The following is a 13257-nucleotide window of genomic DNA, read 5'->3' as shown; positions in this document are numbered from 1 at the left end:
CCTGTGGAGAACACTTCCATTTTCAGTGACAGGATCCTCTTGGCCATTCCCCTGCTCCAGCTTTCTCTGTCAGCAGTAGAGGAAAAGTCATAGCGAAGATCAGTGTAGTAAATTACCCTTAGTAAAAACATCTGCATACAGTTATTATTGGTAGTGTGCATGGAAGGGTGGACCAAAAATAAGAGGAGAGGAAAAATATATAATTATTAAAATTTTTATTAATCCACTGGAATCCACAGTACTTCTAAGATTCTCAGAATTCATAACTGTATGGTTCATCTATTCTTGTCTATCGTTGATATGATCAATTTTTATTACATTTTTAAAAATCTTATCCCAAACATATGTTGTGTAGTACATTTGCCTACCATCACACTTTCATTAACATAGGACAAGTAAAGTTGTTTCAGGAAAGTTAAATTGTCTGTGGAATTTCCCAGGGAGAAATGGTTAACTCTGGTGTCAAAAAATGTTTCCATGATGACAGTTCACACAGTGACCTATGCAAAATAATTAGGTAGTTACAATTCAGTGCATAATGGTCAAGGTCTATCAATTATTTCCAATGTAATAAAAATAGAATTGATCTGTAATTAAGATATCTATATCACATCATAAATATTTTATTGCATATATAATTGTAGATGTTATCTATAATATCATTTATAAGGAAATCTATAATTGAGATGTATTTCTCTCATAAAATGTTCTGTCTGCTATCATTAAAATCCCACATGATATTAGTCCAACTAGAGTAACAGGAAAAAATTATTTATTTAAAGTTTGTGAATTTTGGCATTTTAGCATTTTCTGCTGGTTATATAGATTTTTCATATGGAAGAAGGAGAGAACCTTTTAAAATAGGGAAAATCAGGAAACCACTAAAATTAGGGCAGGGGTTAAGAGGAGGTATGTAGTATTTTTAAGCTACCACTATATAATTTTTGCGAATTAATACAAATTTGAAACTGAATCAAAATTTCTAGTATTTAGGTATATTAGTATATCTACCCCATTCCTCTACATGAACCACAGGTAGGCTTGCTTACTCTTTGCCTGGCTACAAACGTATAGCTGCTCTGACTACTTTCAGTCAGCTTCTAAACACAGAACATGGTATGTGTAGAGGGCTCACAAATTGCTTATAGTGATGCTAGCTTATTGGTGTATCTAATCTTGATATTACCAGGCTAAGAACCAAAACAGAATTAATAAATTGATAGTGCCTCTGTAAGTATTTTTAAGGAGCTTAAATGCCTTACTAGCAACATACATTATACTATAGATCAGCTGAGTGTTTGTACTTTACGTTTATCATCAGTCCTGTTCTCAGCAGCAAAACTGTGTAACATAAGAGCTGCCAAAAGTATTAGGTATTTTGTTTTTAAAGGAGTAGCTGGATTCTAATGACACCTTTGCGTCTCCAAACTTTGCAACTATAAACCCTTGTGTATAAAGGAGAGAATGTAAAAAAACATTGAAAGGAAAGAGAAAGAACCCTAACATAGACAAGACTGCTACCTCTAGATCTGGCTGCTGTAAAGGACATCTATTAAGCATGCTTAGAAGCAAACTGAAAGCAGCTGGTTCTTCATGTGAATTGTAACTACTATTGGTGCTAACACAGTATGGGCATGAGGAAACCCATAATGCTTTCAACAAGATCCTGACAATTTTGAGGACAGATTTTAAGAAAATGTTTAGCTGGACTTTGAGTTTGCAAGTGAAATTTTCTGCGTTCAACAATTTTATGCCTACTGAAATGAGAATTTGTATTAAAATTATATTTACACAATCTTATCAGTTCTTCTGATATGTTTGACTGATGCTTGGAAATTTTAGTGTTCACAGATTATTTCCCATGCAAGCGTACCACAACTGTGGACAGCATGTGCAAATATAGTGCCAGTCTTGTAACTGGATACAACCGTATTTAGTTTATTACAACATACAAAGGAGTGGGTTCACTGTGTAACTGGAGAATCGGAAGTCAGGAATACTCCCAATTTTGCATTGTTTTGTTGGTCTTTTTTAACGTCGACATTTGAACCTGAAAAATATGTGTACCTTTACTTTAAAAACAACCCCCCAAAATATAGTGCAGCTAGCAAAATGGAAGTATAAGCATAGCACAACAATGACCTAGAATTAGACATTGGCTCATAGGAATCAGATATGAACATCAGAAGTTGATATATTTGAAATCTGCATAGTGGCATAGTGGTGGTTTATTCATGTGAGAATAACACTAGCGGTAAATTGCAGCACAGTGCAATAACATTTTATTTTTTCTTTCATACAATCTGCAATTCAAATTTCTTTGCAGCAGTATATAGTTGTGCAAGGAAGGAGAAATTAAATGCATGTAGGCTCTAAAGCTAACAATGGATGAAGAGGAGAAGCAGGGAAAAGAGAAAAGATACGTGAGGTTTGTTCTCATAAATACAAAAACTTTTCTAAAACAGGAAAGAAGTTCTATAGAGTAAATGGATAAGGTTAAAGCGTCTTCAGAATGGCAAGTAATGTGCTTGTGGTTTATTAATGTGAGAAGTTAGAAAATAACGACAGGATTAGCTGAACAACAGACCTGTACACCATGTTTCTAAGAGGCCTGAAGTCCTGTCAGCACTTGACATGCCTGTAGGAGTAGTGGACAGCATGAGCGGAGGGAAGAACCTGTTGCTGAGAGGTCAGATATTGACCTGCCAATATTGTACCATCATCCACAGTCGCACCTTTAGATCTTTGAGACTTACCAGCTTTGCAGACCAAACCCCTATATTTCACTTCTCTGCAGTTTGCTGTGTACATTCACAGAGGATTTCATCCAAGTATATCGCTTGCTATTGCAGCCTGTCAAAGGTTTAAAGGGAGGAAAGTTTGTCAGATGTCATATGAGATGTCTAGTAGATTTATGTTGTTGTTGTTTTGTTCTTTTTCCTAATTAACATCCCACTCACCGTATTGTAAAGTTTCTCAAAGAAAATGCAGTCTAATTTCTTGTGTCATTCAAGTGCTAATCTGAGAAATCAAGAAAGAATCATGAAATTATTCTGGGGAGGCCGAAGGATTCAGGATCGTGATGGCAATAATTTCATTTAAATATTTCAGAAAGAAAACCTCTAGTTCATTGTTCCATATATTGTCTCAGCCTTTTTCAGTAATCTACTGTATCACATAACTTCTTTTGAAGCGTGGGAATTATGACAATCGGGTAGATAATGTTACCAGCTGATTATCATAGTAAGCTGATAGTTAGCAATTTAAATTCTATTCCCCACATATTTTGCTGCTTAGATGAGTTGTCCACATCACATTGTAATCTTTGTTTCTCAGTTTCAGCGTTGAACAAAATTGGCACAATTAGCCATAGAAATCTTACAGGGTTAGTAAGATTTTAATCTTACTGGAAAGGAGCGCTTTTTCAAAAATTTCTACTTCCTCTTTGTTTTCTGTGGCTGAATTGATATGCATGGATTCTCTCAAAGAAGCTTCTGAAGTAAGAAAGACTCTAACGCAGAAAGGGAAGTAGTGTTCCTTTCAGAGGAAGGAACCAGACTGAGAATAAGAGATGAGGAGGAGTGTTTTCCTTTAAGTAACTTCAATTTGTTTCTCAATGTGCCACTTTAATTCAGCAAAAAAGAGGAACCCATGATGGGACTGTGCTGGTCCAAAATTGAAAACAAATTATCGGGGAGACAAAAATTAATCTCTTGCTGGAGGTCTCAGTGTTTGTTTGTTTGGGTTTTTTTCTTCTTTTTTTCTTTCCCTGCTCCAGTAAGTCTCAACTTAGGACAGATGCTACAGACAACTTGGTTCTACTTGGGAAAACCCTTTACCTTTTTATTATTATTATTTTTTTTAATCCAGTGAAAATACCATTTTCAATAGCTGAACAGCTCATCCCATCTATGAAACTGCAAAAAACCTTTCCTCCAGATTCAGTGGTCCTCTGAAAACTTCTGCAAATGCATAACCTCTTGATTCCACGCTTCTTAGGTTAAAGTGCAAAAAATCCATTAGGTATATTAGACTATGTTTAACAATATAGGAATAATTTTGTTACCATAAATAATTGTTCTGTCTTTATTCAAGTTTTATGCCAAAGTCTGCTTTATGTTTCATGTTTTGTTCTTGTAAACTATTTATAGTATCAGCTGAATGTTTGTGTTACATGGAGGTAAATGCGAACTGATAATGATGGAAATTCTTTGTTATACAGGATTTTTTGAAGAAAATGTACAAAACCAGCAATAATTTCAATACAGCTATTATATTCAGATTTCCCATGGGAGTATATGCCCTTCACTATCAGTTACCATTTCTTATTTTGGAAAGTTCTTTTGCATTTGTGAAGTTTGAGTATACAGTATAAATTGTGACAGGTCCTGATAGATGAGCTTGCTTTCTACCATCTAGTGGTACCAATATGCTAGCTCTTGGTAGCCCACTAAGCCTGTGAAGCTCAGCAGCACTTCTAGATAATTTCTGCAATGAGTTCAAGTGAAATCCGTCTTGTAACACTGTAGAATCCTGGCAGCGTTGGAATTGGACCATCATTAGTCTTCTCTTCTACCGTCAAGAAGGTTTCTATGTCCAAACCCAAATTCCAGTCTTTTCCACTTTCTGCTGAGTATTACAAACTCACAACTATGTCAGATTCATGAGGCTAAAGAATACAAGTGCAAACAAGGAGCTGAACTCTGTATCCCCATAAAGGAAAGTATAAGGGTAGCCCCTGCATTTATTCCTGTTTATTCATTTTATCAAGTGACTCAGTCCAGTATGTATAAGCCAGAATTTGACCATAGAGGTAAAGCTCCTTTGGCTTGTGTGTGTGTTCTCTCACCCTCTGACCTCATGACTAGCATTTTTTTCTGTACAGTGGCCCAGCTCCAGTGGGAAAGCTGAAAAGCATCCCTGTCCTCGTTTGTCCATTCTTGATGGGAAGTGGGGGAAGAGGGTTTATGTCCCTCAGGCTGGGGAGTGGCACGAATGCAGGTTTCCCATTTCCTGGACATGTGCACTAACATTTAAGCTATGTACCAGAGGCAGCATTCATCATAACCAACTTTTTTTTAAAGTGACCCTGAATCAATTCCATACATGGGTTTTAGGACTGCTTTAAGCTTACCTATTGGATTGGACCGCTCGGGGGATTTAGATATGTGAATAATTAGTTTGTGAATTTCTAATGACTTAAGGTTAAGGAAAATTCCTGACCTGCTTGGTTAAAACAAGACATAGGCATCTCTAGGGAAGGAAGTAGCTAAAATTTGGACACTCAGGAAAGTTTTCTGAACACAATATAAGTGTTGTGGTATTATGGGTACTAATGTATTCAACTGGGTACATAAGGTTTTTATGAATTGTTTTGTTAACTAAGTAAGTTCTGCCTAAATTTCAGTTTAGGTCCCTTCCTGAATCTGGACATCAGTGCTTTAATTTTAGTTTGTAAAACACTGTTCTTTGTCTTCTGTACTTGTTTAAACAGTATCGTTGTGTATTTGTTAAAGCTTTCATGTTTATATAAATCTTTTTTTTTTCTTCTAAAAAATATTAAAAATAATAAAGTAGTAAAAAGTTTACCTCTTAGGCTGTGTCTCTTTTTCAGGAGGTTCATTGGTAATTGCAACTTTTCCACTAAGATTTTGTTTGTTTTTACCTGTCACACATTTCTGTCTTGAGATGATATAATTATCTAGATGTAATTTGTGAAACCAGGTATTCTTGAGCATCATGATTCATAGGAATCATTATATAACGTATCTTGAAAACATGGCATCCAAAATGCAATTTGAAGAATGTTATCTATATAACATAATATTCCTGCATTTCTCACCTTCTCCTTCTTTAATTTTCTAATGCAGATAACAATACCCAGACCTTCAGTGGCATCCACGCAGTCTGCTTCTGAGAGCTTTCATTATGGCCACCAGCTAGAGAAAAGAGACCAGGATGCTCAGTCTATGGAACACACTGTGGAACTTTCCTCTCCAAAGGAAAATTTGCCAGGTTTGGTTGTGACAGAAGATGCACTTCCAACTAGTGCTAGCAGACCAGACTTGGTACTTCATATCAGCCAAGAGGTGCTTGAAAGGGATGGACACGTCAAAGAATTTGTCAAACTCCTGGACTGTGGTCAAAAGGACCTACCTGAACCACATAGCAGGAGACAGGAAGAGAAAGAACTTGAAAATCTTCCTGTAGAATCTGAGGAAGACAGGCTTCCAGTGGTTTCTGAGGATGCCAATGAAATGCTAAGCAAAGAACAAAATTCTTCTTTGCCAGGAAACTCAAAATCTGTGGAGGAAGAACCTCTAACTAATACTGAAGCTGCTGAAGAATCAAAGCCAAGGCCTCTCTCCTTGGTGCCAAATCAAGATGAACTTCTGAAGTCAATAGCACCTGAAACACCAGAAGTTTCTCCCTCAAGACTTATCAATTCGCATGCTAATAGACAGGCAAGCAGAAAGGCACCAGTTCAGGAGAATGGTTTTCATGATAATAAGAAAGAAGTCCATATCCAAGACTTGCAATGCCACCAGGTGGCCCTTACTACTTTTTTGCACCAGGAGGACAAAAAGGAGAAAAATGCTCCCAGAAATGGAGAGTTATTCCACTGCATTTCAGAGAATGAGAATTCTCATCGATCTAAAAAGGACTTAGTTAAATCTCCTTTTGTGTTCAGGCAGAGCCGAATCCCAGTTTTAGCACAAGAGATAGACTCAACGTCAGAGTCCTCTTCTCCTGTTTCAGCAAAGGAAAAGCTTCTTCTAAAAAAGGCCCATCAGACAGACTTGGTCAGACTGCTTGTGGAAAAGAGACAGCTCAAATCTTTCCTTGGTGACCTCTCAAGTGCCTCCGACAAGTCACTGGAGGAAAAAATGGCTGCTGCTCCAGTACCATTTTCTGAGGATGATGTCTTATCCTCATTTTCTAGGTTAACACTGGACTCTCATTTCAGCAAGCAGATGGAAGACAGTTCTTTATCTCCAAGCAGCCATCAGTCCAGAAAGAGCAAGATTCCAAGGCCAGTATCCTGGGCTACCACTGATCAAGTCACCAGTTCGAGTTCAGCTCAGTTCTTTCCTCGGCCCCCACCAGGAAAACCGCCTCCTAGGCCTGGGGTAGAAGCTAGGTAATACAGAGAAAATAATAGGTAGTCTGTTTGAAAATGGATTTGAGCTAGACTGCAGTAAATATGCAGTAGGTAATCATGTAGATGTTCCATCCTTTGTAAACTAATTTTTTAAAAAGGCTGGGCTTGAATTCTCGGAGAAATCTTACTTTGTTTGGGGATGAGTGAGGAGAGGTTGTTACAAAAGAATGTGCCTGCTTCACTACTAAACTTTATCAGAAAGTCACTTTATTTAACCTTCTTTAAAAAGTGGGGTCAGAATCACAAACCCATAGAAATCAATAGGATCTGTCATATCCAGCCCCTTTGAAAATTAAACTATTCTTATTTCAGAAGTTTTAAGTATTTCGGTTTGGATATTTCAGCCATCAGCATTAAATTAATTACATATGTTCACATAATGGCTAAGTAAAAACAGCTAGTTACTGGAGGGCAGAGTGAAATCTAGAAGCCCTCCTTTACCAGTTCTGTATATAGACAACCATGGTCTAGTTTCTTCAGTGCCTTGATTATCAGGAAAAGGAGAGTTTTGATATAATCAAAAATATTCTGAAGGAAGTTGTGGTGGGCCTTGTCATCCTTTAATTGTGTATACAATGTACAGATGGTGTACAGGAATGGTTGTACCCCTCCAACAGAGGTGATAAGCACTGTGCTTCAGTGTACTCACTCCAGTACCATCAGGAAAATTCATTTTTCTTGTGAATGCTTAGACTGTTTTTGTGACTGAGTTTATGCAAATAGAAAATACCGTGTTGATGTGAACTACACACAGGCCAAAATCTAAATCCAAAACACTTCTATCTTATAGGAAAATTCAGATCCAGATGTCTGATACTGCATTTCTATATGAACTTTTGTGAATAGATGAGGACAGAAATAATCTTTTTTCATTTCTTCTCAAGGTTACGCAGATACAGAGTCCTAGGGAGTAGCAGCTCGGACTCGGATCTTATCTCGCGTCTGGCTCAAATCCTACAGAACGGATCTCAAAGACCGAGGAGTTCTACTCAGTGTAAGAGTCCAGGATCTCCACATAGTCCAAAAACACCACCCAAAAGCCCTGTCATCCCCCGACGCAGTCCCAGTGCCTCGCCTAGGAGCTCTTCCTTACCCCGTACTGCCAGTTCTTCTCCGTCCCGGCCTGGGAGATCCCATCATGATCAGAGGAGTTCATCCCCGCATCTTGGGAGGAGTAAGTCACCTCCTAGCCATTCAGGCTCGTCATCTTCTAGGAGATCCTGCCAACAAGAGCATTGCTGCAGCAAACCGAGCAAGAATGGGCTGAAAGGATCTGGCAGTTCCTTCCACCATTCCCCAAACACTAAAACTCCCACGGGAAAGAGCAAATCAGCCAGTAAGCTTAGCAGATAGGAACTGGGCCTTGACAGTTGTAAAGCCTCCTCCTAAATTCGATGCATGTTGTGTCTGTGTACTGTGTATTTAAAAAAAAAAAATCAAAAAACTTAAAAAAAAAGAAAAAAGAAAAAAAAAAGGTGTTGAATCTGCGCTTTTGAAAGAAAGTAAACATCATAAACTATTCATGACATAACATACTGTGTAAATGAGTGGCCAGGCATTGCCTAAGGACAGGCAGCAAGCAGATCGGGGGAGGTGAGGTAAAGGCCAGGGAAAGAATGGCTAGTTAGTTGAAGAGGTGCAATGTATTTAAAGTTTAAAATATTTCTAAGGTGAGTGTTTTAAAAGGGTATTTATTTCTATGTTTTTAGTTTGCCTAGCTAGAAGATTTGGCCTAATTATTTAAGGCCTAACTCAAGGAGTAAGTAAGAAAACCTGAAACCATTATTCCCAAAATGACACCACCACTGGGGAGATAAGTACCGTTCAGGCAAGTATTTGTAGTTTTAAATAAGCACATGACTTGGAAGATGATGGTATTTCTACCTTATGAGTCTCTTCCATTTTGATCTGCACACATCTCTGAGTTGCTCAGTGCTCATCTTGTCCCATATCTGCTACAGCACAGAATTCCTTACATAAAGAAGTATCATATACCTTGTTCCTTCTCGAGACTGATCACATTTTAAGAATGAGTATTAACACTTGTCAAGATGTTTTTATAGCAATGCTCTGTAGAACATTTCTTTAGTACTAATTAGGATCCAAGAAGCTAATTCTTAGCTCCATCTCTCATATTTCCTTGGGAGTCGTAGTGGGGTTCTTCAACCAGAATTCTGTAGAATTTGGAAAAAAAAAACCTTGTTTGGGAGATGAGAGAAGGATGATGTCTGTACTCTGCAGGATGTTGCAGATTTGCAATAAATTGCAATATATGTTAGAACAGAAGTTAGAAACGGGAAACAGAAAGTATCTGTTTTTCCCTTACCCAGCTACAAAAAGATCCCTCTAGTACTGCTGGCTATGGTTATTCCATTAGTTATGAACCACTTAAGCCATTGATCTTGTTCATAATGTCAATATCTTGCTATTAAATCCAAGCTAACAAGCTGAAAAGAGCAGAGACAATTACCAACCTGTTTTTGCTTTTTATTCATTTATATACACATGAAAGATGAAACATGCCTGTGTTCTCAGAGATAAGGAGAGTGTCTAAATTGTGAACTTGGTAGATTGTAGGTAACAAAAATATACTCAAACCCTTACAGAATCTGGGTAAGAATATTAGTCATGAAAGTAAAATATATAGAAAGCAAGTCTGAGGTATTTTTGATGTCGGATTCTTGTCATTCTTTTGCCCAAATGATTCTTTGATAACCAAGCTTCATTGTCAGTAAAGTCCATGGTGTCTAGTTTTTCCGACTTTTTTTAGTAGTTGCTTAATAAACTCTTGTGCTGTACAGGATCTCTGTAGGGAACCCTTTAGCTATAGCACCCTTTGCTATGTTCAGAAGAGAACAGTGGGTCAGAATAGTAACACCCAGGAATGCAAGCATGAAGAAGATGCAGCCAGCATTTCCTAGCTATACCTGTGCTGGGGAGGCTGCTCGTGTAGGAGCCTTGTCAGTTAGTGATCTGCTTGCTGTAGTCACCTGCCTCTCCAGCCAGCATCTGTGCTCTTTTATTTAACCTCTGCCAAATGAATACCTTTGAATTAAAAAGGGAATATTTTGTCTCTGAGCTAACGTATTTTAATGCTGCATTAAAGCTGCCCTGGAGCTGCACTGAATTTCACTTGCTCTGTCAGACTATGTTGATTTTTTTCTTACTATGAATATGTATATTGTTCCCCATACGTAATGTAGCACAGTGTGGAACCTTAATTTCATTCAGGTTTCAAGCACTACAGAGGAATGCAATAGATAGGGTATATCTGCTTTTTCTGAAGAAACTGTACTATTGGAAAGTCCTATTCCTTTGTATTATATTGTATAATAGGTGCTATACCAATAATTGCATGTCCTCATGGTAAATTATATAATATAAATATTTATAAATATATATATATACATACATATGCTTATATAAACTCACACTTTCTCATTTTTCATTTGTAACTTATGGACCATAAAAGATACCATTCCCTTTCTGTTAGTTTCTGAATACTCTTGGCACTGCATCTCCTATTTCCTGAATTTTTTTTCCGGAATGCACCAAGTCCAATGGCCTGCTACAAGGCTTGGTACAAGATGGAAGGACTGCTGATTTCTCAACAAGCCAGTGTTTTGTCTTGCAACTGTCTTTCTTTCTTTAATATTCTGTGTGTGTATTTGCATATGAACAGGAAGAGAGACTCAAAGGTATTTTTATTTTTGATTACAAATAGGATTTATGATTATTCATTTTTATTTCATAATGTGAGTTTTAATTGCTATGAATGCTCATGATATGGGAGCAATGACAGTCAATGAATACCTAATAGATGAATGTGACAACAACAAATTCCATCCTTTCCTTCCTCTTTTCCTCATATGTTTTCTTATGGTATACAGAAAGAGAGAATTGGATCTCATTGTGATATTTCTGCTCTGGGTACTGCTGGAATTATTTGCTGATTCTGTTTCTTCCCCTCTCTCTCATTACTGAAGAGCATTCGTTAATGGTCCTAAGAGCTCATTCCTACATTAACATGGTCAGCTTTAGTGGGTACCAACTTTATGCATCCTCCCCTGAAATACTGAAGTTGAGGTGTTTATATTTTCTCCCCATGCGTAGCAGGATCCAAAAACAGGTCATTGCTGCTATTGTAAGAATAATTTGCTTTACAGCTGAGAAAGAATATAACATCTAAGCGTTTTTTCGTGATCTCACCAAAAATGCTGACTTGTGCGTTGTTGCATATAACTACATAAAATATATCAGTATTGTAGAAATTCACTTGTACTTGAACTACTTGCCAATATAAAGTATTAAACTATGCCCAAATGGAGAGAGAGAGATGAATCATGATTGACCAACCTTTTTTCAGTGCAATAAAAAGTAAAAGGACAGTATATCCCCAGTTGCCTTTTGCTTTGGATTTAGGTGATGGATGTAGATTCAGCATCATCTAGTGAGAAAATCATGAAGATATGAACGGAGGAGTGGTTGTGAATAATTTTGTCTTGAACTACCCCTTTCCCTAAACCTTTCTGTTGCTTGTTACCACTCTTAAAGTTTACCAAATTGCTTACTGTAGACTAGTATAGCACTCAGTTAATGTAGTTAGATAATGGTCAGCTGATACCACACATATAATTATCACCTTTATAATATTTCTAGGGGGGCTGTAGAACTCTTAAGTTCCAGCATTTGAATGTGCAACTTATTATGATTTAAAAACACCAGTATGTAAGTGTGTGGCCCTTGTGCCAAGTCTGCATGCATGGTTTATGGAGGACATCTACAGCAAAATTTTAGAAGCAGGGGAAGAGTCTTCTCCAAGGTACGGAACAGGTACAGTCATTCTGCATAGCCTGCAGTGACTTACACTGGGATTTTAGCCAGGGAGGCAGTGTAATTCAGGAAGCTGCTGCTTTGTCCTCTCCAAGCCTGATCTCCATTTCTTTGGAGTGCAGTGCAGTGGAGCCATGATATGTGGTGGATGCAAGTGCTTCTTGCACATTTTGTCTTTGACTTTGGAACTGTGGTATTTCAATTACTTTTGGAGGTCTTTTTTTAACCACATGAGGGAGTTTGGAGATAAAACCTCTTTGCTCCTCAATGGCTAGCACTTTGGGGCATTTTTAAGGAACTTTATGTATGGATCCTTTAAATAGCATAGAAGGTAAAAACCTTTAAATAATGTAGAAGCTAAAAACGTTCAACATTTCACACAGACTTTTGTGCTACAATTGCATAATATCATGAATTTAGGTTACATTTTCAAAAGTCTGTATTAATATTAATAAAATTCATTATTAATGCCAAATGCCAATTATCACTTAAGTAAAACCCTGTTAAAATAACAGAAGGTGTCAGAAAAACAGAAGATGGCAACACTGGCAAGTAGTATGATGCTAGGCACCTATCTACTGCTTGAGCAGGATGGGCATAAAAAATGTCATTGCTCAAAGGCAGGAACAACATGGGGTCTTCACTGCTAGTAGATACAATTATTCAGGAGGGGAATCTATTGGGGGAGACCCTGGGCGCTCCTTGCAGCCCCCAGCCACGTCCTCCCTTGGGAAGGGTAGACCAGAATCTTGCTTTGAAGTTTGCATGTCTGAGATCAAGCTTTCTATCATACCTCACAAAACAGTCATGATATAAAAGGGAGGATCTGGTCCTGTGTATTTAAAGGTGGGTTGAAAGATTTTTCATCTGAAAAGATTTGCAAGAGATCTATCCTTTACATTTTGTAGTTATTATACTAACTATAGCTGGGAAACAAACAATTGATCATATATGTATATATTAAAATATGTGTTTGTACATATGTGTGTGTGTGTATATGCACACTTTATATAGGTACTTTACTGTGTACTATACCAAAACATATATGTGCATATATATATTTATACATATATAAAAGTATAGATACGAACAGTGTCAGGTATTGCATCCTCTTTGCTGGAAATCATTTGCCAGAGCTAACTGAGGCCTATTGGGCTTTGACTTAGTCTGATCTCCTCCTGAACTACTCCTGAAGAATTTTGCTGCGCCCTAATTCTGATTCTGTCTCTCTTCCATATTACAAGGCCTGATCCTACAGTCCT

General features: G+C 37.5%; 1 protein-coding gene across 2 annotated transcripts in view; it reads left to right on the top strand.

Moving 5' to 3' along the window:
* Positions 1-13257, top strand: part of TTBK2 (tau tubulin kinase 2) — an 89071-nt gene that overhangs the window by 72801 nt on the left and 3013 nt on the right. For both annotated transcript variants that reach the window (XM_013959460.2, XM_067296501.1), the window contains 2 exons: positions 5871-7141; positions 8047-11291. In XM_013959460.2, coding sequence (XP_013814914.2) covers positions 5871-7141; positions 8047-8515 — 1740 coding nt within the window. In that variant the 3' untranslated portion in view covers positions 8516-11291. The remainder of the gene's footprint in view (positions 1-5870; positions 7142-8046; positions 11292-13257) is intronic.

Source organism: Apteryx mantelli, chromosome 4, assembly GCF_036417845.1.
Source record: "Apteryx mantelli isolate bAptMan1 chromosome 4, bAptMan1.hap1, whole genome shotgun sequence".
NCBI classification, from domain to species: domain Eukaryota; kingdom Metazoa; phylum Chordata; class Aves; order Apterygiformes; family Apterygidae; genus Apteryx; species Apteryx mantelli.
The sequence above is the reverse complement of the archived record's forward strand: the minus strand, read 5'-3'. Positions and strand labels throughout refer to the sequence as shown.